This window comes from Chaetura pelagica, unplaced genomic scaffold, assembly GCF_000747805.2.
Source record: "Chaetura pelagica isolate M959 unplaced genomic scaffold, ChaPel_1.0 scaffold69, whole genome shotgun sequence".
Classification (NCBI taxonomy): Eukaryota; Metazoa; Chordata; class Aves; order Apodiformes; family Apodidae; genus Chaetura; species Chaetura pelagica.
The window spans coordinates 8,796,406-8,822,694 of NW_009970724.1; the positions used below are offsets into that span (position 1 = coordinate 8,796,406).

At 38.4% G+C, this 26,289-nt stretch overlaps 1 protein-coding gene across 2 annotated transcripts; it reads right to left on the minus strand.

Annotated features, from left to right (window-relative positions):
* Window positions 1-1,771: 1,771 nt before the first annotated feature.
* BCAR3 (breast cancer anti-estrogen resistance 3) lies at window positions 1,772-20,479 on the minus strand. 2 transcript variants are annotated; one of them, XM_010006632.1, is made up of 11 exons: window positions 20,388-20,479; window positions 13,081-13,209; window positions 11,571-12,013; window positions 10,487-10,587; window positions 8,082-8,722; window positions 5,328-5,443; window positions 4,341-4,512; window positions 4,045-4,160; window positions 3,843-3,851; window positions 2,968-3,167; window positions 1,772-2,149 (listed from the first exon to the last, which is right to left on the minus strand). In XM_010006632.1, the coding sequence occupies exons 1-11, from the start codon at window positions 20,469-20,471 to the stop codon at window positions 1,962-1,964; spliced, it is 2,199 nt and encodes a 732-aa protein (XP_010004934.1). In that variant the 5' UTR covers window positions 20,472-20,479; the 3' UTR covers window positions 1,772-1,961. The 2 variants fall into 2 exon arrangements, with proteins under 2 accessions (XP_010004934.1, XP_010004933.1); XM_010006631.1 differs by lacking the exon at window positions 3,843-3,851 and having other exon boundaries at window positions 2,968-3,177; window positions 4,037-4,160.
* Between the last annotated feature and the right edge of the window lie 5,810 nt (window positions 20,480-26,289).

The following is a 26,289-nucleotide window of genomic DNA, read 5'->3' on the forward strand; positions in this document are numbered from 1 at the left end:
GTTTCAGGAAATGAATAATCAAAACATCCTGTATTTTCTGGGGTCTGAAGCAATATTTGGATACAGCAGTGCTGGATTCTTTTTAAATTTCAGTGTTAGTAGGAACTGTACTACCAGTAAAACTGAATTGGAGTGACTTGCATAGAGATTTATTCCCTTTGTTATGTATACCACTATTACACAGCTTGATCTCGTGTATTATGGGGTCTATTAAACTCTAAATTTAGATTTTTGGAGCTTGTATACAGGGTTATTTATATAATAATGTGACATTACTCAATACTGACAAAACTACTTAGGTAGTTTGTTTGGGTTTGGGGTTTTTTTGGGGGGTTGTTGGGTGGTTGTTTTTTGTTTGTTTTTAAATCTAGTGCTTTTTTATTTTAAGTTAGAGAAAAGGAGGAAATGTGATCTGTATTTTCTGCATCAGGGCCCGGGGTTTGCCTGGCTAACAGCCTTGCAGGTCAGTTATAACACTTCCCAGTAAAGGACTAAATGTTCTTTTCACACTACTGTTTGTTTTTCTAAAACCAGGATTTGCTTCCTTTGGAGGCAGGTTGTTTTTGTGAGGGATAGTGCAACTTGTATGAGGGTTATTAAACATAGGAAAAAAACATTTGTACTTGCACAGCTAGTTATAAATCACGTATTCTAAAATCCTGAACGTGAGTTGTCTTAAAGAATCTTACATTTTCCAGTAATTTTTAATCCTTTTTGTGCACATGTTGATTTCCTAAATGTTAAATGCTTTGTTTAAAAATAGTGTTCTCTGTTGAGAATATTTTCATGGAATAAAAAAAAAAATCTTTTCATGGTCTAAGTAATTAGCTTCCTTGTTTGTCTTCTGTTAAGACTGACAGGGAGACTTGCAGGATGAGGTCTGTAACCTCTTGTTATGGTGGTAGAACCTCTGCTGTGATTGTAGATGGGGGAACAGGTAATACCATTTTGGTGTTGATTTTGTTGTTAGCCTACTTGAAATACTTTTAAATGCTGTAAGTAACATCTCACGCTAGAAACAGTCTTGCTGACAATAAGCACGTGCAGCTCTAACCACAGTTCTTGCTTAAATAGTTAACTTCTGAGGATAATGCCTATAAACCAATTCTGTATGTGAGAAAGTATATATAACACCACGTGTGTTGATTTCCTATGAAAAGTGCTAACAGCTTATACTTTGCCTTCACCCAAAGGAAAAACCAAAACTGACTACTTACCAAAGTGATTCACCTCAGCAAACGAAGCAAGTTCAGCCTATACATACACCCACATTTAGTCATATCTGAAAGCATTTTAATTATCTGGATTGTTTGTTCTTGCCATGTCATCTTTCATTCCTGGCAGCGTAGCTGTTGTGCAGGCTCCAGTAAAAACCAAAGGACTGCAGATGCTGTCTTAAAAAAACCCCGGAAGTTGTCCCAACACACACACAGCTGATTCTCTGCCTTCATAGGTGCAGTGATACTTGAGCCTTCTGTGGTGGTCACAGGACAAGGATTATTTCTGCAACCTGCAGTATTCCTGCAGTCTGCAAATTATTTTGCATAAGGATACACTTTAATTTAAAATTCTATGTACATTGTTTTATATTCATTGAAGTAATATTATACAGCAAATTTTCTGCAATGTCACTTAATCCATCATTTTATTTACACTATTTGCTTCACTGTAATATTAAGATACCAGTGCCCCTAGGCATTATCAAAATGTTGCAACTCTGAGGAAATATAGACAGCTGTAAGACTATCTTACAGGGATAATGTAACTGTTCAAAGGGATCATTAAATCACTTGATGACACAGTAAATAAATAACTTTAGAAATCAGTAGTTTTAAAACAAGTGTGCATTGTGCAGTTAAAAGTTCTAAACATCTTGTGAAATGCAACAAGTGTGTGCAGTATCAAGTTGCCAAAAGAGAGCTAAGGTTATTTTAAGTATATAATTTAGTTTTTATAATGTCTTATATACTTAATTGTTCCACCTGTTTCACTGGAGGAGGTTCCAGTTTTCGGGAAAGTGCAGTTAAAATCTGACTGAATTTCTCGTATCTTTCACTTTGATTAACTTGCGCTCCTTTGCTGCCCCAGAGCAATCTCATTTGAAATTCTGTCCTGAAGATTTCGCTCATCTCTTCATCTGGCTGGAAACCTAGTAAGGAAAAAGAATCCCACAATATCACTGTCAGGCAAGTTTTTTATTCAGAAGAAATGGCTTTGAAACTATTCCCTGTATAAGATAAGCTTTAGTGTCCTGGGTTCCTCTTGTACAATGATTTTTAATAAGCTAGTAAACAGTGAAAATCCAATCCATCTGAGACACTCTTACCACACAGATAGCTCTGGGGATGCTGGGACAGGCTATCCTTTGCTCAGTTCTGATAGCCTAGTAGCCTGACCTGAAATATAATTACTGATGTATACTTGCTGCCTGCAGAAGTACTTATTTTGCTCCCCTCCTTTAACTTTTTCACTACAAGTTTAAATATCAAGTCACATTATTAATATTTTTGCTGCTTTCTGGCTGCAAGTGGACAGGATCTCAGTATTGCATCTTGTGCTGCTGTAAAGAATCTTACTATGATGGGTGGTGGTTTGTTTGCAAAAATCAGGCTAGGAATTATAAATTGTACCAAAACAGGAAGTTATCCTCAGCCATTACTGTGCTTCTGTTCAGTTGCTAGAAGGGTCAGTATATTAAGTCATGAAAGCCTTGCTTAGCAAAAATGTATGCTCTGTTGCTTACTGAAAAACTGTAGTGATGAAAAATTTACTGTCTGCTTTTAAACAATACTGATGCTGTCCTCAGACCAAGTTTACTGCAAGACATTGGCTACTATCTCAGCTCCCAGGAAAGAGAAGAATTCATTGCACTGACTTGTAGTAGCATTTAAGTGGAAACCTTATTCTTCAAACATAACCCAAACATACTGTTAATGTGCAGCAGTTTCTTCTGCCAGTGCTCCCTACCTTCCAGCATCCGTTCTGCAGTCAGGCTGTACGTTTCTGCCTTCTGTGCTATCTGACGAGCCATGGCCAAGTGCCTGAGCATTATTTCGCAGCTTTGGTCACTGCTTTCCCACAGGTCCAAGCCTTCAAAGACAACAGCCTGTCGCTCCATCAAGGTAATGAGAGGCATAAGCAGTGGCACTGTTATGTTCTGTGGAGCTCTGATGGTCTCTAGGATAGAGAGTAACAAAGGAATTATTAAATCAGACATTCTAAAAGCTGCTAATTGAAGAAGGCAGGGTAACAGTAGCAGTGTTCTTGTCAAAGCTGGAAACTACTGTTTGTCTTTCATCTTTCAAATGACCACCTTACCTCAGATACACTTGTCTCACCAGTTTCAAGTGAACTGGCTGGGGGAGAAGCCAAGGACAAATTTGTGTTGAAAACTTGTATTTACTACAGAAAAAGGCTCTGCTGAATTACTAGATGATAGCACAAAGATTTTAAACACATTTTAAATTTGGGTCATTCCAATAGTTTCTCTGAGGCTAGACAATTTTTCTTCTTTATCTGTTCTCTTAGAGAAATGTCATTTCCTGCTTTGCAACCCTTTGGAGACTAGAGCTGCAAAGAATAAGATGCATGAACACCTGATGAGATCAGAGGAATTGCCAGCCTAGCCCATTCATTCTTTGTATTCGAGGATTCATCCTCTGACCCAATAGGCAAAGCAAATAAAAAGCAAGATCTACCAGAAATAGCTCTCCTCTGAGAAAGAAAGAGGTTTTTTTTCCTGTCTTTGAGGCAGGATAATGCAGAATGTTTCAGTTTCTGCTCCACAAAGAGGGAGTGTGGGTTTGGGCAGAACATTGTATTCTGCATGGGTACATGCACACAAGCACATACTCATGTTTGGCTGGCAGACCTTTTCCTTCTATTTTGTTGTCTTGTACTGCATTCTACAAGATCACATAGTCACTTTAGCATAGGATGCACAGCTATTGAAAGAGCAGCTGCCTCATCTTCCTACAGGAAATCAGGAGCAGGAAAGTTAAAAGGCTAAATAGAAACCAGTGTTGCTCATACTCACTATTCCACTCATCTCGTCCTTCATGCAAAGCTTTGCTAAATGGCTTCAGCTGTTTTTCATACATAATGGCAGTCTGGGTATAATGATGTCTTAGAGAGGTCCAGGTTTGTTCTAGCCTAGAGACCTGTTCACACAAAATACAGAATATACCCATTACTGACTCCACAGCAATTCACAGAAGTACACTGCTACTGATGAAGTTTCTGTTCTGATGATCTCTCTAGTCTTGAAGAAATTGCACAAAATAAATAAATAAACCATTAAAAAATCCCATGTTTTGGAACGTAGAGAAACAGACTTTTACCTGTGGCATTTCCAGTGCTTTCATAATGGCAGAAAATGCATACAAATCCCCCAGTGAGTCCTTCAGCTCCACTGCAACTTGGATGATCCTATTCAATGTTGCTGCTCTGTCTTCCAGATTTCCTGTGCAGCCCAAGATATCCACAGCTATTCCTATAGCCATGGTATTGTGCCTGTAAGTGAAACAATTTGTACAACTGGTTACAAATTATTACATAATACATTGTGCTGTACATGTGTTCAGAGAAGACAAATTCAAAGGTACACTTCAGTATCTTGGTGTGCTCAGCAAACTTAGCCTTCACCAGCATCTTTCTATCAAGAACAGTAATGTCATTATATGGAATATATATATACATTGGCTTTAAATTTGTTTTCATATATATTCCTAAGATATTACTACTATAAGAAATTCTTCTCAAGCAGTGAATGAATGAATACTTAGTGGAAAATTGCCCAAATTCTCTTTGTCCTGGGACCTTCCACCTAAATTTCCCCAACCAAACTACTGAAATCTGAATCAGAGAAGCCAAAAAGCCAGATCAAGGACCAAAGGCCCTAACTGTTCCCCTTAACTTGTGCATAGGTTTTACAGAAAGCTTTGCTGATAAGGTGTTTTTTTAACTTTACAAGGTCCTCTAGGCTACTATCTTTATTCTCACTTTATGCTCAGCTAGATTACAGGTCCTCTGAACTTTTAGTTTACCAGGGCTTGTAAAGGAGAGCTGGAAGTGTTCAACAGCTCTAAGGGCCCTGCTTTCAACTCAGTTCCCCTTTTTGTATATGACATTCATGGATTTGCCCCATGACCTTAAGGAATATTTCCTATGCAAAAATAAGTTACGTGCCATCTCAGAAAATTATCTTCTGTACACATTAATTCAGAAAACATGCAAGAGAGTATTTTTTGAGGAAATGTAGAGACTAGTGTAGCAATGATCTCATCTTCTGGCTATCTACCAAGGAAATAAGCAACAGGAATGTTTACCTTTCAATTAGGTCAAGGCGCAATTGATGTCCGTAAGGCAAGGTGATCAGTTCAAGACCAGAGTTCACTCCCATCATCCTCCTCATCTCTTCAGAAACGTCTAATATCCTCGCCACCTGTGAAGTACCAAAATTTGTGTGAGTTTTGAAACTAACTTAAAAAAAAAAAAGCCTAGCCACATAGAAGTCCTCCAGATTAGTACAGGGCACACAGAGCTTATGCACAGTGTGCAACATGAGAATACAGTAACAAAACCTTAACTTATGCACATGCAGTGTCTTACACAAGAAGACTGATATTTTTTTGCATGAGTCAGCCATCAGAAAATATGGAAAAGGTGTGACCAAAATGCTTTATCAAAGTTCTGTTCTCCACTTCCAGAAGGAGATTCATATACAAGCTCCAGGAAAGGGAGTGCTTTTTTGGCCAAAGCCTTGTCAGTCTGGCACTGCTCTTTAGCCTTACAGATGTACACATTTACTTTGCCTACTTCATTTCTAAAAAGGCAACTGCCCAGAATGTTTTTGGATTACACTACAGGGTCCTCATGAAGATTAATTGGTAAAAGGGCTTTAAAGGAGGGCACTTCATGTTGAGTGGTTAATGAAGTTGGTATGTGAAAGCTGATGCCCTCACCCACTGGTCTTTGCTTTTTAAACATCCTGTATTAGCTTCAGGTTATACCACTAAAACATACATGCTAATTACAAGCAAAACACAGTAATATGATAATGTGAGATTATCTGCTGGTTTAAGGCCTGCATGTTGACATATTTACAAACCAATCTGCTTGCTATTTTCTGATACACCCATCAGCAGGCTTGCTTGGTTACGAAAAGATGAAAGCAATCTAGGCCACACAACAAGCTTCACTGGTACAAAATCCAACACTAGAGAAACCTGTTTCACTTCTAGAGACACATGCAGGAGTGACACAAAGCCCCTGGAGACACACTGATTGCTACTCCCTAATCACAAAAAGCCCTCTCAGCCATGCAAGTGGCAGATATTGACGCAATCACTTACCATATGGGTACTTCTTTCATGATTAGAAATGTCATTATTTAAAAGGCAGAGCTACTTGATGCCACAAGAACACCTATGAATTTCAGCCTTATCAGAGATCTCACTACAAAGCATTTACTCTGGCCCAGTGCATGTGCCAATCTCATTGTATCATGCAGTTCTTATCAGTGCAGTAGTATGCAAAGAGTTAGACACAGTCGTTGACAGTCGCTGGCTCCCAGCACTGCAAGATGAAGATAAAACAGACTTCTCTACCTGTCCCAGCTAGTTACTATTCCTGCTCCTAAGTCCAAAAATTTGTTTCTGCAAAACACTTCAGTGACTCAATTAATTGTACAGATTCCCACACTTCCAGCAGGCCAGTTTCCTTGGCCTCATTCCAAAACGTATAGGATTTAAAGTAAGGAGACTAATAATGAGCTAATTTAATATAATATAGAAAACCCCTTAGTACTTCTCTAAGGCATGCATATCCTATGCCTTCAAACAACATACTCTTTAACAATACATTAAAAAACCTTCTGTTCACTGCTACTAGCATGAAAGAGGTGAATTTTGGAACTAAAATGTTAGACAACGCTGTTGCTACTCTTGGAGCCACAGTAAAGAAGTCAAAATCTATCACTTCTGAAAAGACCAAGCAGTACTAGAGTCGAGTGTCTCTGAGTTACCATGTCTGCATGAAGCTTCACTTAGCAGCAGCCAACACTGCTGCTGAGGAGAGAAGCTTTGTTTGCTGTTGGCAGCAACCCAGCAGCTGGCAGGCACTCATACACGCTCATCCCACTGCTGCTCCAGTGAATTGCCCACTTCCCAGACCTATGGTGTGTATTAGTGCAGCAGCACCTGGAGAGTGCTACAGACATGTTTCTTCAGGAGCACCACCATTCCCACTTCCTTTCTTGTCTACCACCAAGTTGCCCAGTAAGTAGCCATGTGTGTTGCTTCTCAAGCTGCACTTAAAAAAAAACACCAACCAAACCCCAACAAAGCCCATGACACCTGGTTCCTGTAGCTGCTCTATGGCATGTAGAGCACTCAGTCATCCCAGCAAAGTGGTGCAGATTCAACTGCAATTGCATGTCTTTTGTTACACAATCATCCCATGACTTTTCCTGTCTTTCTGTATTTCTGATCCAGTACCTCATCTCAGTCTACATTTTGAAAAATAATTCTGTTTTTACATCTTTCTAAACAACTCCATTAGCAATACAGCTCTCTCATAGGAGAGAAATGCAAAAGTCCTGATGGCTGTTTTCAGACACCATGTATCCACAGAGAGTCACCCAAAGACTAAAAGAGCAGCTAATATTAGAAGTTCCACCAAACATCTCCTATTACAACCAGCAGTATGGCACCCAGGTAATGTGTGTCTACCATTTGCTCTTACAGGTGAACTAGGTATTTCCTGTCTCAAGTTCTTCCCACAATGATTTACTCCATAGATAGCTCTTCCTCTAGTCCAAAAGAAAGGCTGAATCACAGATATTAAAAAGATACATGGCACACTGAGAATTGGAGTCTAAAGCCAAGGATGGTGGCAAACATTTAGTCCAAAGGGTTTAAATGTTCTTGTTCTTCAAATGGGGAAAAAAAACCACAACCCTTGAAATTCCTGCAAGCAAATCCACCCATTAATCTTTTAAAATCAGTTCTCTAAAAAGTCTATAAACTTGCACAATATAAGAAAATAATATTTTAAAATAAATTTCAATCTAATTTTTTTACCTTGCAGTCCATTCTGAGAATATGCTGAGCAATAAACTTTGGGTTGTTGTTAGTGAAAAGCTCCTTAACTCTTTTTAACATTGATGTTTCCAGTGGCTTGTTTTCAGAAGGAAGTAGTTTGAATTCAAAATCATTTGGTTTAAAACTAGACACTGTCTCAAATACAGGTGCAGAAAAGATGCTATCTTCTTCAGCCACCTCAGTTGAAGCTTCTAAAGGATCTGCAGAGCTCATTGTAGAATCATCTTCCAGGATCAGATAGTTTGTTTCAGAATACCTGAATGAGTGTGGTCCCCTCTCCTTTCTTGTCAGGTGTTCCACATAGCTGTTTTTCTGACATAAATGTTGTTTTGTTGCTTCAGGATCTCTGGCAGGACTTAGTTCACAATAGTTTCCTTCTGAACTACGGGAAGCCAAAGGAGAATCTCGGGGCTTCATCAGAGGTGCTTTGCTGGGTTTAGGTGGTGGCTTCGGACAGAGCTGACTGTCTGATCCTCTAAGAGCCTCCCCTACTTGTGACTCAAATATGACTTTCTGAACAACTGTGGGGCTCAGAGAAGGTTCACTGCCTGTTCTATATGCAGGAGAGCTTGGACAGGAGTCTGCATCTGCTTCAGGTAGCTGAGATGGGCGTCTTGAACCTGCAGGGGAAAGCAGTAATTTAGAAGACCAAAATGTACAATTTTGGATGCTTATTCCAGGGTTCATCTCTTAATGCTATTTCCTGAGGAAAATATTGTCAGATCATGTCAAATTATTTGTTGACAAAAATGTATATGAAATAATATTTTGAGGAATGAGCTAGCCAGCAAATTCCATTCACTTGCTGATCCTCCCAAAATCCCAAACACACAGAACAGCTGCACTATAGTATTATTCTGTGGTAACACTGACAATAATTCCAGTCCCTGCTGCATACATAGGCTATACTGTCAGAGCTGGACAGTTTCCATAGCTTGGAATAGATTTTTTTTGTTACCTGATCTAGGTTATAAAAACAGAAACTTCCACCCACACCACTTAAAAAAATGAGTAATTTCTGAGAATGACAAGTTTGAGATGAAAAAGCTTTGAAAGCTTCCCAAAGTCAAGCCTGAACCTGCAACAAGGTATGGAAGGAAAGAATTTCAGCAGTACATACCTTTTTGCTAAACAGTATCTGATTGGAAGAGCTGGAGAAACACATCCATGTACTTCTCTGTATTTATGCCTCATCCTGTATTCAATGCATATTCAAACCTCAACATCCAATATAGAACTGAACCCTAGATCATACATTCCCAGTCTGCAGTTCTTAGCGTATTTGCTGGTATTTACAGCACAGCAGCCAGTTGCATCCTGAGGGCTTTACTGCTTGATTCCAGCTGGCTCCAAATTCATGCAGTCAAAAAAATTTGCAAATCACACCCTGTCATGACTCAAGCAGTGTGACACCAGAACCTGCTCAGAGGACCTCATGACAAAATGCACAGCAGTACTCTTCAGGATAACATAGCACCAAAAGAAAAGTTTTTGCAGCCATGGATTGAAATAAGACAATTCAATTACAGATGGACAGAAACTTGTTTTATGAATGTCTGTCCATCCCACTATTAAACACAGGAGCACACCCTTTCTATCAAATCAGTCTCACTTCACAAATACTTAATATAATCTTTATCTTGAGAAGTCTTTACACAATAGACACTATAGATTTTAACAGCTACTGTATTCAAAACAACTAGCAGTCTTGGAGGTCAAACACTAGAATCTGTCCACATGGGAACAGATGCATCATTGCAAGTTTCTTTATAAAGTATGTTAGTTTGGAAACTTAATTGCCTAAACTTCTGAAGAGTGAGAAAGAAAAAGCCACAATCTATGACTAGAAGGTAATGATAGTGGCCATGGAACCAGACAGTAGCAAAGGTGCTGAAAGAAATGAAAACCAAAAGGGATGGGGGGGAGAGAAAGACACAAGAGAGAGAAGGACAGAACTGAGTACAAAAGAAATGGTAGTGCTTTTCTCTTGGTGAGGAACACTATCACATCTTCATAATTTACACTGTGAAAAAGCAGATTTCTGTCAGAATTACATGAGTGAAACAAATCAGTTCTTGTAAAGCACAAGTGATGAAAGTGTCAAAAAGGATATTAATGCCAACTCTAGCTGTAATTTTTTGTATGCATGAAAGCCTACTAAGTTGTGTGCTAAGGTACTCAACTAGCTGGTGCATTGTAAATCAAAAACATGTTCCAATAACTTTTAGAGCAAGCACTAAGCTAGCACAGCTCACATTGGCCATTAAATGTAACTGTATGTACAGTACTCAGAACACTCAACAGTCTCACTTTGGTCTGAAGTGTAACAGACCACAAGGGCACAGAGATATTCTAAATGTGAAACATTTCATTACAAAACTTACCTATTAGCAGATGGCTCTCTGACTGATGAGTCTTTAGAGGGAATCTTTTCTCCAGAACATGGTCCAAACTAGCTGGCTGGCTACCACTTTTTTCTTTGTTTCTAGGGTAAATAAAAATGCAAACATAAACATATAAATATATCCAACACCCCTAACATACATAACTAATTGCCACAATATATCATAACCAGAGCAAGGATTATTAGCTTTCCACTTGGACAGTTTATAAGGATAAAAGGTACTTCGTGCTTCTGTGGTATCAATGAAATCGTCTATAATGTGTGACTAGCATTTGTGAGCGTGTTTCTTTGAATGTTGAAACATCTATGGAACACTTGATTTGGACACTGAAATTAGGATCAATATCCCACACTTGGTATTTTTATTGCAGAAGTCAAATATGGAAAGAAAGACTTCTCTGGAGCAGCAGTAAGATATTTTAATTTTTTGTCTTATACTAGTCAAGACTGGCTAAAGTCCCTGAAGGACAAGTTGCACTGCTCTTGTGCTTCCAGAGTCTACCTTTGCTCTCTGTGGCTTTCAAATGAATTATCCCTTCCTTCTCTCAGGATGCATCAACTTGCAAATGGAGAACCAGAGCCAAAGCCATCACCATCTTTAGGCAACTAGTCCCTTTTTAAGTGCAGATGTGCATCTTGTTTTTCTAAAGATATTTTCAGAATCTGATTATTGTATGTATTTGCCAGTCTGCTAGCATTACTTTCTTTTGTTAGGCTAATCAAATAGCATTCAGGAAGCACTATTTTGTCACTATTGTAATGCAAATATCAGGGGCATGCCCTGGGTCACTGAGTGAAGACTGTGCAGGCTTGCTTCATCCATCCCCACTTACTTTACCTCTTTAATGTAGCTTAAATTTTCTAAAGATCAAGTCCCACAACGGCCAAGTATTTAACATCTTAACAACATCAGGAAGTTCCAAAAATCAAGCCTTAAAAAATCCTTTGCTAAAAATCAGGAAACCCTCACTCCTAGTCGTCCACCTAAAGTCAAAGTGAAAGTTCACATCTCCTACAGGGGGGAGCTGATTTTCCTCCATATAAGGACAGTAAAATTCAGGTACCTCAAAAGATTTCCTCTGGGTATGCTCTGTTCCAGAGACTGCATGCTGGATATACCAAGACTCAGTCTTTTTGCAGTTTCTGTTTTCCCTTCAGGGATACTTGGCTCTTTTTGTCGGACTGTAGTTACACCATACATTTCTTCCAGGCACCTGAGGGGCACAGTCCTGTTGATAGGCTGAAAAATAATTGCTCCGCTCTGCTTTGATATTGGTGTGCGATTCCCAACATAGTATCTAACTAAGCCAGGAATACTGTCGAAACTGTCAAGTTCAAATTGATACTGGACACGGCAGTAGGCTTCATTGAGTCTTAGAACTGTTCTGATGATTTTAAAATGCCGAGAAGTATTTTTCCACTGACAGGTAAGAACAAAGTTCCCAGGACTGGAGAGTGAATCCCTAATCAGAAAATCTCCATCTCTCTGAACTAGGCCTTCTGCCACCTTTCAGGAAAAAGAATTACAAAAAATTATTTCAGAATTAGAAAACACGTAATCAAAAATCATAACTTAATATTCTTAAACATGCAATCTGTCTGGCTGCTCTGTGAGGACAAACAAAGCCAGAAATACAAATCAAAGCATGGAGCGTGGTATAAAAACAATGTCTCCAATTCTAAAATTTAGAGCTCATCCCACTGCAGAGATCTGGATGGGCTTATTGGAAGATGCCCAGCAGCCAGAAGTATGACCCACTTTTGCATATTTATTTCTTCTAGTTTGCTAACAGAAAACAAGGGACGAAGGGAAAGCAATGGCTCAGGATTTTAGAGTATATGGTATCTGAAAAGGCAGTCCCACTGAAGTTCAAAAGCCATTACTACTTTCATTATTACAAAATACTACATTATATTGCAAATTATTACAGAAGTGACAGAAGCTTTCATTTTTTATTCTTTGTGAATAGTGCATAGTACTAGTTAGTCCTTTCATGTGATAAACCACCATCTAACAGTTAATCTTAAGTGCAGTGTGTGTGGCTGCTGTGCCTGCTCCCCCTGCTCAAGTGAGGGCTAGCAGGAGCAGCCCCGGGAAGAGCCGGGTACGCGCAGGGACGAGGCCCGCAGGGGGAGCTCCAAGCTCCAATCCAACGGCAGATTTAACGTTAACTACGACTGTAAGGATCAAAACAAAGTTACTGCATCGATTGTGCAGTGGGATTTTTTCTCTCCCCCAAACTCCAAATGCAAGAAAGAAAACAAAACCCAACATTTTAACTTTGGGTAAGAATACTGAGTCAAATTAATGCCAGTGTGTCTGAGCAATTTCATTTCTGCCTTTATTCAGTTGCACACAAATCCAGAAATATCTATATTTTCCACCAGTGTCTGCCCCGAATGCTTCCTCAGCCTCATTTTATGCCAAGCTGTGACAAATACCATAGCTTTCACACAAACAGCATTATCTTTTGACTAAATTAATGCAGATATCAGAGATTTGTATAGTTCTTTAGTGCAATTCTGCTTTTGATAAGAGCTCAAAGCACATTTGGCAATGCAAAGACCACGTACCTGCCGAGGAATACGTCCATGGTACCAGGCATGGCTACGCAAGTCTTCACTACTCAGCTGCAGTTCTTCCTCTAACTCCTTCTTCAGTTTTTCTGGGCTGTTGTTCATAACTTGCCTCTCCCTAGAAAACTGCAATAAAAGATTAAAAGTTTCAACCGTGCCAAGTTTAGTGATTAACATTTTACCTGGGTTATAACTTCCATCACATGATCAGCACTAGCCACTGGAATGCAGGTGCTGGTTTACCAGGCTGGCTTGGCTTTGCTCTCTACATTGTATTTGTGTGCATTCAGTGAGATAACATCTGATTGTTACACATGCACAGAACAGAGCAAAGTGTTCTGTCTGTACACCCAGCTAATATTGACACACCTACAAAGTCACTTCTCTTCCTTCCTCTTCTCAATAAGAATTCTAACTGAACCCCCCAAAATGGACCTGTACCCCTATGTCCTGTTCCAATATTCTTCCTCCTGTTTGAAATTCTATTTTAAGTTCAGATTCTTTGCCTCCCTTTTGAATCCATCCAATTAAGAAAATTCCAAATGCATCAAGACAGGCTAATGTATTCATACATAGGACATACATAGTTTCACCCAAAAACAAGTTTGCCAAAGTAGATTTGCAACCTTAGAGTGCTTATTTAATAGTCAATAAATCTTCATGTCCAAGATACTCCCCCTTCTTAAGGGAAAAAAAGCTGCTGTTGCCCCTTAGCAGAAAAAAACATGAGATGTGCTTGGAGGTATCTCCATCACCACTACACAACTGCTTTAAGATTTTCTGGAAAATTTCAAACTTCAACTCTTCTCGGAGTACAGCCTTCCATATTGGACCATTCTGGCTCACCAACCCTTCTAGTGGATGCAGTGTAGCTAACAAAGTAAGGTGCAGCACCTTCTCTAAAGAGCTGTACATGCACTCATAAGCACTCAGTGGAGGGAAGTTCTCTGGACTTCCTTACATTCTCCAAGGGCTTGAGACTCCAGCCCATCTTTACAGTTGCTGAGGAGTTTCAAAAGCCTAAGATACCCAAAAGAAACAGGTTCACTGCAGGGAATATGTTCTACATTGATCAAAGAATCAGAGCATATCCTCTCTTAAAAAAAAAAAAAAAAAAAAAAAAAGTACATTTTAAGAAAGAGAGCAGCAGAGAGAGATGGGCCTCCAGCTGGAGCGCAGACTAAAATGCAACTGTTCTCCCCCAATGCATTATGAAATTTTTCCTGGCTCTGCATATAAGCCAAAGCTCACAGGTTCCCCTTAACTGACACATTGCTGTAAATATGCAACTCATGCATTATTTTGAAAAGAACTGGGAATGCTTGCCCATCAATCCTGTTATTTCCAAGAACACTGCTCTCTATGCATTTTCTTTTTCATGTTGAATACTCCCAGCACCTAACGCTGGGAGCAGGTGGCACACATTTAGCACTTCTTTCAGCAATCCTCCCTGCAATTTCAAGCAGACTGAATTACAACAGATTACTAGACAGCAGATTTTTGGTGGAATAATGCCAGAAGAGGCATCCTGCTGCCAAGACTATTTATACATGCTGGGAGCCCAAAGAAATTCTGAGATAAATTCTATCTTCTCTCTGCTTTTCTCAGAGAAAACTAAGGCTTCACTTAAGAAAAATGAGTATAGTAGCTTATACAGGAATGCAATGGATAAAAAAAAAAAACTGGTAAAGAATCACTTTTCACCTCAGTTGTGTTTCTGTGAACAATAACAGGATGCTATTTATCCATACAAAATGGACAATCATTTTCAACAAGAAGTAAATCCCTTGTGCCTTCTTACAATCAAGGTCTTTCACCAACTCCTCGCAAGCTTTAAAAAAAACAATTGTGCAGGAACAACCATGCCACAACAGAAAACCTTTACTGCAAGGGCCGTTTCATAAAACCATGTACAATGTGAAGAGATTAAGTTACTGTGTGTAGAAAAAGTCATAGCAGAGGCGTGGTGAGGGCTCAAGTGCAAAAGAGTATCAAAATGTAACCAAGTAAGGCTAAATACCTCCACTCCTAACCTCTGTGACCTACCAACTAAAACAGCTCAAGGACCAGTGACACATGGCTGCCACCCTTATTTCCCAACCCAAATGGCTGGATACTCATTTGAAGTTGACTGACATTGATTCTAGAATTAAAAGCTAACCATTTAATTGCCACATCTTACAGAAGGATATCAAGTATTACAGCATTATCATAAGCTGATGGTAGAGTGGAGAACACACAAATTCAGAGCACCTTTCCTCTGACTGGAGGAAGTGGCTGAGGAACGTTTAAAGTATCCCCTCCAGTCTAAACAACAGTGTTTAGTTGTAACAGCATACAAATCTTTTACACTCCTAGCTGTATGTTTTGCTGACCTGAAGGGAACTGTATTTAAGTTTTTGAAAGATGCTTTTGACTGAATAGAGATCTTTAAAAAATGAAATTACTATACAAATTGTTATCATCATTCCAAAAGGATCTCCCTGTATCTCAGTGGTAGGCAAAGCTACTGTAAATGGAACAGACTGTAGCATACAAACACAATAACTGAATTTGTCTAGGAAAGTTAGATTCTTGGCCAACAAAAAGAGCTATAGGTCATTGTGTACAGACTAATTTCATCCATTGCACTCACACAAATTATCTTGAAAAAAAGACTGACCAAATTACAGATAGAAATGCACTACAAATACAGCAGAGAAACCTAGAATTTCTTCTGGTGTTTAAATGAATTTGTCACTGCTTGAATGAAAGTAATGGGACATGTATTGCACTTGAATTACATCTAGTAACTCAACAAAAATATTTAAGGAATCCAAACCAACTAGATTGTTAACATTCATGATTACTGGTTTGTTAAAAATTCTCTCCAGCATATTCTACCACACTAAGCATACTGATTGCCAGAGGTCAGACATCTCCTGAGTTGAAGCAAACATGCTCAAATAACCCCTGTGCAACTCTGAACTTAGTGGTAGAACTCCTGTGGCTAGCACAAATCTCAAGATACACAGGGGGAAAACTGCACAGGTAAGCAAGGTTAGTAGTAGCATGTCTTCCTGGACAGTTTTTTGCCGGCTGAGACTGATTTCTTATACAATGTACATCCATTAAAGCAGAAGTATGACTGATGAACTGTCTGCAATCATACCAGCCTATACCTTTCTACTTTCAACACAACACCTAAAGCCTCTGGTCCTGCAAGAATCTCTGCACACACTGCACATAATACAAGTAAGGGCTCAAAAATCACTCCAGGCACAACCTACACAAGCTTGGTAGTCTGTACATAAGGAAGTGTGTAAACCTAAGACAGCATAATTAGCTATGTCAATGGACTTTCTTTGAAAAGACAAGATGACTTGTTCCACACAACATGACACACGTACTTCAGCCTCATTTACCAACAGCATCCAAAAGTTAATGGACAATAACAGTATGCTGTAAATTTTCACTAACATCATAATGACAAATCTTCATTTGGTAGCATGTCCTCGATGTATGTCTTTGTCTAAGACACTTTGTTGGCTCCTATCCAAGGACAGAAAGAAATCCAAATTTACATTTAAATTTAGTGATGTGGAAGGTAAAAAAATAAAAAAAAATTAAAATCTAGGACAAAAATTAAACACTTCAGTATATTCTGCAACAAAACACAGTTGAAGTGACACAGGGAAACATATGAACACCCTTTAATGGGGATTTTTCACAATATTACATTGTTTGTGCATCCAAGAGGGGGCCACTGTCATGTGAGTGTTTGGCAGTCTCCAAAAGAAATTCACTCTATCGTGCTCTTGGATCAACTCTTCTAGCTGAATTCACCACATTAGATAGGAACATCTTTAAATTCTGCTAATTGAACTACTATATTAGTTTGGTAGTAAACAAAACAGAGTGCCACATTTATTTCTGTTGCCTACTGGTAGTCAATTCTTCCTCCAGTTCATACCTGCAACAGCTGGGGCAATCCCAAGCACAAATACAGGTTGGGCACAAAATGGACTGAGAACAGCCCTGAGGAAAAGGACTTGTGAATGTTGGTTGATGAGAAGCTCAACATGGGCCAGCAATGTGCACTGCCAGCCCAGAAAGCTAATCATGCATCAAAAGAAGCATGGCCAGCAGGTCGAGGGAGATGATTCTGCCCCTCTACTCCACTCTTAGGAGACCCCACCTGGAGTAGTGTGTCCAATTCTGGAGCCCTCAAAACAAGAAGGACATGGAGTTGTTGGAGAAAGTCCAGAGAAGGGCCACAAAGATGCTTAGAGTGCTGGAACACCTCTCTTATGAATACAGGCTGAGAGAGTTGGGATTGTTCAGCCTGGAGAAGACACCAGGGAGGCCTGTGCTATCTGTATATTTATGATAGAGGATTTACTGCTATGAAAGTTTGATAAACTGTATAAAAATACCATAGGAAATTTCAAAAAATTATATGGTATAAAACTCATCAAAACTCAAACTCAGCACCAAGACAACAGAAAATCAAAGGTCAAGGAGCTATACGAAATTTCACATAATTTTGATAAGCCAGTCTTTTCTGATCTGGCATTTTCCAACAATGACAAATCTAACAACCAAAAGGCAGACCTACAATGCTGGGTGGTGATGACTTGTAAATTCATGTTATCAAATCCAACTGCCTCCACATACATGCTGAAACTAGATACATGAAGCCCAAGGACGCCAGTGAAACAGATTTAGATCATCACATACTGAAGAAATATTAATTAAGATCTTCTAACTATAAAAAGTGTTTGCAATTCATCCAAGATAAGAGATAGCACTTGCAGTAAGTAGCTGCTTATAAAAGGCTTCTTACACATGCTACATTCATAGCATTAGTACATGACCCAGTAACGAGCTAGAACAACATGCTGCAAGTTTTAAAACTTGGCACTCCTGACTAATTGAGTGGCTTTCCCCTTTTGTGCAGCTTCAGCTGAGAGTGAATCATAGCAGAGAATTAAGAATGAAACTTTGAACTTCAAGGTCTTTCCCTCCGATCATGACAATACAAGCTAGAACTAAAAAAAACCTGTGTTGTAGTGAATATAACTTTATTAATGCAGACTTCTTCATTTTTTTAGTCATCATTTATCACGGATTCAGTCTTAATTCCTCACTTAAAAATTTAAAAATAATATTTTGGCTTGGAAGTGGCGTAGGTCACAATTTAAAATTCTTTCTTCACTTTTTTTTAAAACCACAATCAGGAACCACTTGCCTTGAGAAGCTTCCCTTTATTTTCTTCAAATGTAGAAAGCTGACCTTAACTATAAATAGCTATATTAAATGGGATTGTAAAAAGTGCTGACACATCATAACTGAAGAATGAGTTGATCCAAGTTCAGATCTTCTGCACTGATCATTATATTTTCTATTAATGTATGGAAAACCAAACGAAACATCTGCTACTGAGATCCTAATTTCACATGCTAAAGATTAAGTACAACAAAACCTCAATCCTCAACTGCTATACTGTTTCCTGTGCTTTGATGGGACACAACGAGGCACCTCTGAGCTGGGCCACAAACTGTTTTCAATTAAATCAGACAATGTAATTACAATTAATTTACCATGGTACAGTAAAACATCTCTCAAAGTAGCTGCAGACTCCATCATGCCTATTTGTGGATCAATTTGGTATTTCATTACAATTGTAATTACTATTAAAATTCAGAATTAACCTCATCTAATTACAAAAATGGATTTACCTCTAAGTGGTATGTTTTCACAAATTAAGTAAGAAAACAACATAGGTTCATCACAACCTATTAGAATTTCATGGAACATATATAATTTGACCCCAAGGTGCAGACCTTACTTGATCTGACCACAACCTACAGCCACTTTCTCTTCAGCAAATGTGCTCCAGTTTTGTACCATCAGAACTGCTGAAAATAGCAGTTCATCAGATTCAACTAATACTAATTCTGCATGCTGGAACACAGGCATTGAAATCTATTTTAAATGCTGCAAATCTCTTTAAATAGAACCTTATTTTGGAGGAGCCCAGCTATAATTTGTTTCTACATAAAAGGTTTTATTTTTTACCCTGCATACAGCGAACACTATTAATGTTTGAGTTTCTCTAGAGACTATATGGATTAGACCAAATGGAAAGTTGCCATGACGACACCACTGTTATTTTAGGTATTAGAAATTCATGCCAAGTTAAACAAAGGGCATGCATTGTCAAGAACAACGGTTTTATAACTGTTCAGACAGCCAGCAATAAAACACAATGTAATTTTCAAAGTTTTAGAACCAAAGAGTTAAGTCTTATGCTTGTAATTGGAATGAAAATTAACAGTAATAAAGCAATACCTTTAGCTCTCTACTCTGATGATAACTTCTGACATTTGTTCCAGTGAGAATGAGACTACAGTCTATAGAGTCACCTTTTCAGTGTGCTCAAAAGACTGAGCCCCCCACCTCACTTTCAGAAATGGACAGCTAAAAGGCTAAGTCACTGGAGGAGAGAAAAGGGGGGCAGTCGTTTGCAGTTTTTAAGTGCTTCCATCAAAGTCTGAAAGAAAATAGCAACCCTCACATCCTTCCTCACTAAAAGTGCTTCAGAAAATCTATACACAATACACAGTGACCTACAGTGTTGACACAGTGTTATTCAAAGAATACATTAAGTAAAAATATTTAAAAGCTCAGGTATAGCTCACAGATCCTCATTTAGATACACCACCTGATTACAGTTCAACTCCTAAGTCACTTAGACACCTCTGTAAGAGTGTCTTGAAATGTTTGAGAACGCTTTTTCTTTGCATATACTGCATTTCTGCATAAAGTTAAATATGTCCCTGCCCACTGGGGCAGGCCCACTGATCTTTAAAGGTTTCTTCCAAACCAAACCATTCTTTGAGTATATGATTTTGTGCATTTAGTGACTAAAAAAAAATCTAAAATATAAGGACAAGTCCAAAATTATCTTAAGTGCTAGAAAAAAAAAAAAAAAGAAAAAAAAAAGTTGCTTATGCTTTCAGTAAGTAGGTGACAAAGTTAGGGAACCCAGTGGTGTTAAATCAGTTAAATTCTGAAACCTTGAAACTTTGTTAGAATTCTCTTCAGCAAGTCCCAAACCAGGCCATTTTTAACTTAATGCCTAAAAATAAAGCAGGCTAATAAAACTGAAAGTTGTTTAAACTTAAGACAATGGTGTATTCTAAACATATTATTGAGAACAGAAGCACACTGTACCCAGCTGTGTATAAAAAACAAACACTTCTGAACAAAAACTGAAAGCACTACTGACTAGCACACTGTTATTGAAAAAGGACACCTACCTTGACTCTGACAATAGACTTACGATGATAAAAGCAGCAAAGTGCCGCAATCAGCATTCGAAAAACATTATAATCCTTTGGCATTTTAAGTTCTGCTGCTTGTGGGTCCTCAAGACTGAGGATAAACAGTCACTACTAAGAGTTTTCAGAGCTTTAGAAAGCTTTTTAGTATCACCACTGACTGCCAAAGCTGCTACACTCTCCTGCTCTCATATGAGTCAGGGACACTTTCCACAACTGAAGCTGATACTATCAATTCAGTGGCTGCTGGCATGCTTACTTCCAGCATGCCATATAGAGAGTGCCAGAATTCTCATGTGATCTTTTTCACCAGTGAAATCCTATCTCCTCTATCTTGGTATGCCCTGGTTCAGAGATGTATTTAAGCCACCAGCTCAAGGCAAACTTGTCTTCTTGATGAGATAAAATACCTGTCTCCTGTGCTGATAAAGGCCTAATCAGTTGCTCCAGCTCAATCATGCAATGTCTCTATCTGCATCATGAACAATATACACACAAAAAGCAAAAATGAAGAGGAAAAGCAGTTGATTACTGTTTGCCAACTGTTACTCTTTGTACTCAAATAAAAATTACATCCTTAGAGCTTATGTAACCAAGGAAAATGATAAATCTGTTTATTTTTAATTAAGAAGCTTCTGGCAACCACTCTTGGAAAAAAAAAGCACAAAATCAACACTGTCAGCATGGCCAGTATTAGTGGTGCAACCAAGATACCTTTAGTATTTAAACGTACAAGTGCACAGCTTTAGCTTGGTAATAGTCCCATGAGACTGTGCAAACTCCAAGAAAGGACAGAATTCAAGAACACCTCTGATTAGACGAAGTAAAAATAAACACTAAAACAGAATAAATCCCAGTAGTTTTATTTATTCCTGTGATTCTGTTCTCTTGGACAGCATAGTCCACAGCTTGCTGACCAGTAAACCAAGCATCAAGGAATATGTCCTACATAGCTTAATGCCCTCTCAAGAACACAGGTAAAAAAGGCAAATAATTTGGCTAATTATAACTGGTACAGACAAGACCAAAACAGCCCAAGTGACAGACTTGGCAAAATGAAACAAAATGCCCTGGGATTGAGGGTACAATAAAGCCTCTAAAACACATTAAAAAAAAGAGAAACTTTTAAGAGATCTCTATAACCTGGATGATACCAAAAACTCCAGAAGTCACCAATACCTCAGACCTCAGATTAGGAATAAACTAGCCCCAAGGAGTGCTTAAAAGGAAAATCTATTTTTCTTTTTCATCAACAACAAATAAACTCCATAATAGGAGGACACATATAGTAAATGCTTACCCATGTCCTTAGATATTACTTGCAATACCTAATAATAGAGTACTTCCTTCCTACATTGACTGAACAATGTCAAGTACCCTCAGTGTCTGCATCAAGCAATGGGACTTGGCACATAAATCAGTTTGAGCACCTAAGGTTTGCAGGTATCTAGCACCAAGCTAAGCACCAAACCCAGAATGTTCATAAAGTTAGTAAAATACTAAATGGACTTAAAAGGGATTACCCTGGCAATAAAAAAGATGAAAGACTGTTTCAGAAAAGAAGCTGAAATTCATTACTTTTTAGGTGGAGTCCTGCTAGAGCTGGGGAAAGGAAATGCTTCTCCAAGCAGTTTATGACATTCCCAGAAAATAAATGAGTAGATAAAATACTAAGAATGTGAAAGTATCCTCCTTTCCTCTCTACTCTAAGCTGTAGCATATCTTAATTTACTTTAGGTTCTTTTTCGACTTTGAGGAATTCCACAAGATTGTTTTAGCAAGAGAAGCCAGAGAAGAGAAGATGAAAAGATACTCTGCAGAACTCCAAAGATGGATGCCTCAACTATGACTTCCTGTCAAGTACCCACAGTAGCATGACACGGTACTTGTGACAATAGAGAGGATCCAGCATCCTTTCTGTACTTGTGTTTTTCTACTTTGTCAAGTTCTAGATTGCAAATCCCACCATTACTGTGGCTTGCTAGCTAACAGACGTATTTTTCCCTGGCCTCCATAACTCTATGCATACATTCATATTTTATGGAAAGACATATTTATTTTGCAGCTTCTTGTATGACTTATTTACCCAGAGATACATACTGGTATAGTTCTACTAGTCTAGTTTGAATGATAACATTCTGAAGATGGTTTCTTCTCCTGAAACAAGCAATAAATACACAAGGGAGGCAAAGAATCAAGTTTTATGCATATGAATAATCTTCCCAAAACCATTACAACAGAACCTCCCTCTGGTCTTTTCCCTACTGAGAGCAAAGGAACATAACGGGTATATCTTCCACAGGCTGCCTGAACTGCACAACCTCCTTCCTTCTTCATAGGGAATAGCACAGCTTAATCTAGAATATAAATTTGGCCTAATACATATTCAGTGTCGACGTGTCTATTTTTCATTCAAAAGGCTTGTTACTAAGCAGCAGTGAAAAAAGTTTAAGTGCTACATCCAGAGCTCAACATGAACAGCAGGGCATATATTACAAATGGTAATTGCCAGCTCCTTATTTCCTGTCTGAAATGGAATAAGTAAAGACTCAAAAATTATGTATGCTGTGAGAATGCCAGAAATAAGGAACCTTAAAAAATAGTACTGTACAATTTCATACAGCAGCTGCTGACACTTTTTATCAACAATGTAACTGGCAGGGAAGAGAGTGCTTTATTTAGATGGTGAATCTAATATTTTTTAAACAAAACTAATGGGATAATTGTTTTTAATAAACCTTTAATGACTTCTGCACATGTAGTTCAATGAATGGGTGACACATTCTTAAGAGCCAGAACCAGAACCATTGCTTGACACTGTGATACAGTGGTGTGAAAATGCAAACTACTACAAGACATCTCAAAGAGTACATGAAAAACCTCTGGGTGACAGTACAATAGTTCCTGCACTGCTGGGTATCATGGAGCTGTTTTCAGCCAGCATGATAGACAACAGCCATCGAGCTGCTCCAAATTACACTTTATACATAGCTTGTGAATATTGACTCAGAGAAAAAAAAAAAAGGATGGTTTTACCACATCTCCACTCATGTCCTGTGACTTCTTACTGGGAATTTGGGTTCTTAGACTCTTCACATGAGAAATAAAACATCTGTTTCTTGCACCTTAGAAACATCAAATACACTCTTGCTGCTAAGCCAAACTATTGATGTATCTCTAATTCTCTCCAGCATCAACAGATCAACCATCATCTTCACTTCATTTTCAACAGTTCTTGCCAAGAATATTAAAATGTCTGATAATCCCTTCATCTGTTTCTAAAGATAGCTGGCTACAGTGGTTTTGATAACTAAGAAAGGATTAAGAAAGGATTATTTATTAAGAAAGGATTTCTAAGTTCATAGAACTCAAGGCCACGTAAGTTTAAGGACATTTGACAATATATTCTGTGTTGACACACCACTCATGTCCTGTGACTTCTTACTGGGAATTTGGGTTCTTAGACTCTTCACATGAGAAATAAAACATCTGTTTCTTGCACCTTAGAAACATCAAATACACTCTTGCTGCTAAGCCAAACTATTGATGTATCTCTAATTCTCTCCAGCATCAACAGATCAACCATCATCTTCACTTCATTTTCAACAGTTCTTGCCAAGAATATTAAAATGTCTGATAATCCCTTCATCTGTTTCTAAAGATAGCTGGCTACAGTGGTTTTGATAACTAAGAAAGGATTAAGAAAGGATTATTTATTAAGAAAGGATTTCTAAGTTCATAGAACTCAAGGCCACGTAAGTTTAAGGACATTTGACAATATATTCTGTGTTGACACACAATCAATCAGGAAAAGAAATTAAGGTGTCTATGCCAACCCCATCTGTGTTATTACAAAGCCTCTAGAGTTATTTACAGTGTTTTCATGGCCAGGTTTAAATTACATGTACACAGCACTGCATATTGGGACCATCCCCCTGACGCATCTCAACTGTGTCCAGCTCCACCCACAGCACATTGCATAAACAGGAATTTGAAGCTTTCACATTGGATAGCATGAACTTGATTCCGGAGAATCCTAATAGGCCACCTTCAGTGTACAAGTTAAACAAGGGAGAATCTTGGGATAATTTCTTGGGGTGGTGGGAGTGGTGGTTTCTTTTTCTCTCATCAGAAAACAAATAAATAAACAAGTAACATCTATTGGCTTCAAAGTTGTAAGTGGCTCAAGTAAAGCACTCAAACTAATAAAAAATATAAGCACTCAAACTCAAAAGCAGTCTGAAGTTACCAAAACAGTCTTCAGATCTACAAGAATCTATTTTGAACCAAATACCACTCATGTTCATGGGAGCGCTTATAATTCACACAGACAATTATGATCTGTGATTTCATATTACAGAGAAAAAATTTCAGAGTAAACTAGACAAGGGAATTTGGTGACTCGCCACTGTTACATGGTAATATATCTACAAATAATTTAAGCATTTAAATCAGCCTAACAATATTCAGTTAAATGCATGTAAGGTTTCTCTCCACTAAATGAAAGTAAGCAACACAGGCAGAAAGTCAGCTGTAAATGAAAAAAGGCATGGTGTACTGAACAAGGGTCAACAACACAAACCTGATTTGATACAGCACACAGCCAATCCAGAGCACGCTGCTCCTTGTTGCTGGACTAATGACGCCAGATACGTCCAAATTACACACAGCCTAAGGGCTATAAAATGACACCTGTAAGGTTGTAGTAAAGTACAACATGAATAAAATTGGAAAGAAAAAAATCAAAGAAAATCAAAGCGCTTAACTCCTCAGATTTAAATGCTCTTCATTTAATACATAAGACTTTTCTCTGTAGCTAGTTATTTGTTGTTTCTAACATGAGAAACAGTCTGGAAAAAAGGTACAACTACTGATAAACAACTTGTCCACACAAACAATTTAGCCTCAGTACTTAGTCCTTCAGACATGGCCCAACTCGTCTAACAAAGTTCTGTGGGGGATGCCTCTAAATACAGGTAGTGCCCAACCGTTTACAGCTAAACACTTTTTAAAGTGTACAATAGGTGAGAAAAAGTGGATGACAATACTGTCAGTATGTTGCTCACTTTTATCTGTTCCTAACTCAATTGTCTAGAGGCACATGAAGTCCGACCACCCAGCTCATGTCCTACCATTTCTGTGTCAGTTCTTAGCAGAACTGGCTTTTTCATATTCTCTTTTTTAACGTCACTTCTTGCAGGCTGTTGTTGCTGCAGCTTCTGATCATAAATCAATAGATCCAGCTGGAACTGTAACTACACCTATTTGCATTGCAGAGGTGTAGCATGAGGGAGGTCAGCATATATTCTTCCTCCTTTCTACCACAGTTCCATGAGGCAAAGTCAGAAATACCCTGCAATTGTTGTACAGGAAGAGTGAGAAAACAGAGCTTGCATCTATTTAGTTTTCAATGCTGCTTGAATGAATCTCTGAAAATCTGTCATACATAAAAAAAGATTGGCAGCTACAAGAAACAGGCACCAAACCTGCTTATGAGCTTCTTTCTAGGTCCTGATTTGCACTTTAAGACATCCAAATACCTTTGAGAAATCTGATCTTTTATAACTAAAACATATAAACTTCAAAGTCATCTGGCAAAGGTTTGGTTTTCCTACTAGCCATGTTCCTACTAGTGAAGTCCTCAGCAGGATTCATCCAACCAAAAACTATTATATGTATTCTTGAGCTCCATCTACTGTTTGCCAACTCACGTACAAACGTGAACCAATTTTGCAGTGTCTCAACCTGTCTTTCCTTCAATTCATTCCCCGGATTAGAAAAAAAAAAAAAAGTTAGCTCTCATTAGTCCAACTTCAGCTTTGCTGGACACCATACAAGAGTTCTCTTACACATAAAAAGAAGCCATTAACACAATTGCTAA

Excerpts from the sequence above, each read along its gene's own strand:
- BCAR3 (XM_010006631.1), bottom strand. The coding sequence starts at position 20,471 with ATGCCAAAGGATTATAATGTTTTTCGAATGCTGATTGCGGCACTTTGC. Across the intron at positions 10,588-11,570 it reads CCCAGAGGAAATCTTTTGAG|AAACAAAGAAAAAAGTGGTA; the intron begins GTACCTGAATTT and ends TATTTACCCTAG. Across the intron at positions 8,723-10,486 it reads AGAGAGCCATCTGCTAATAG|GTTCAAGACGCCCATCTCAG; the intron begins GTAAGTTTTGTA and ends TTTCCCCTGCAG.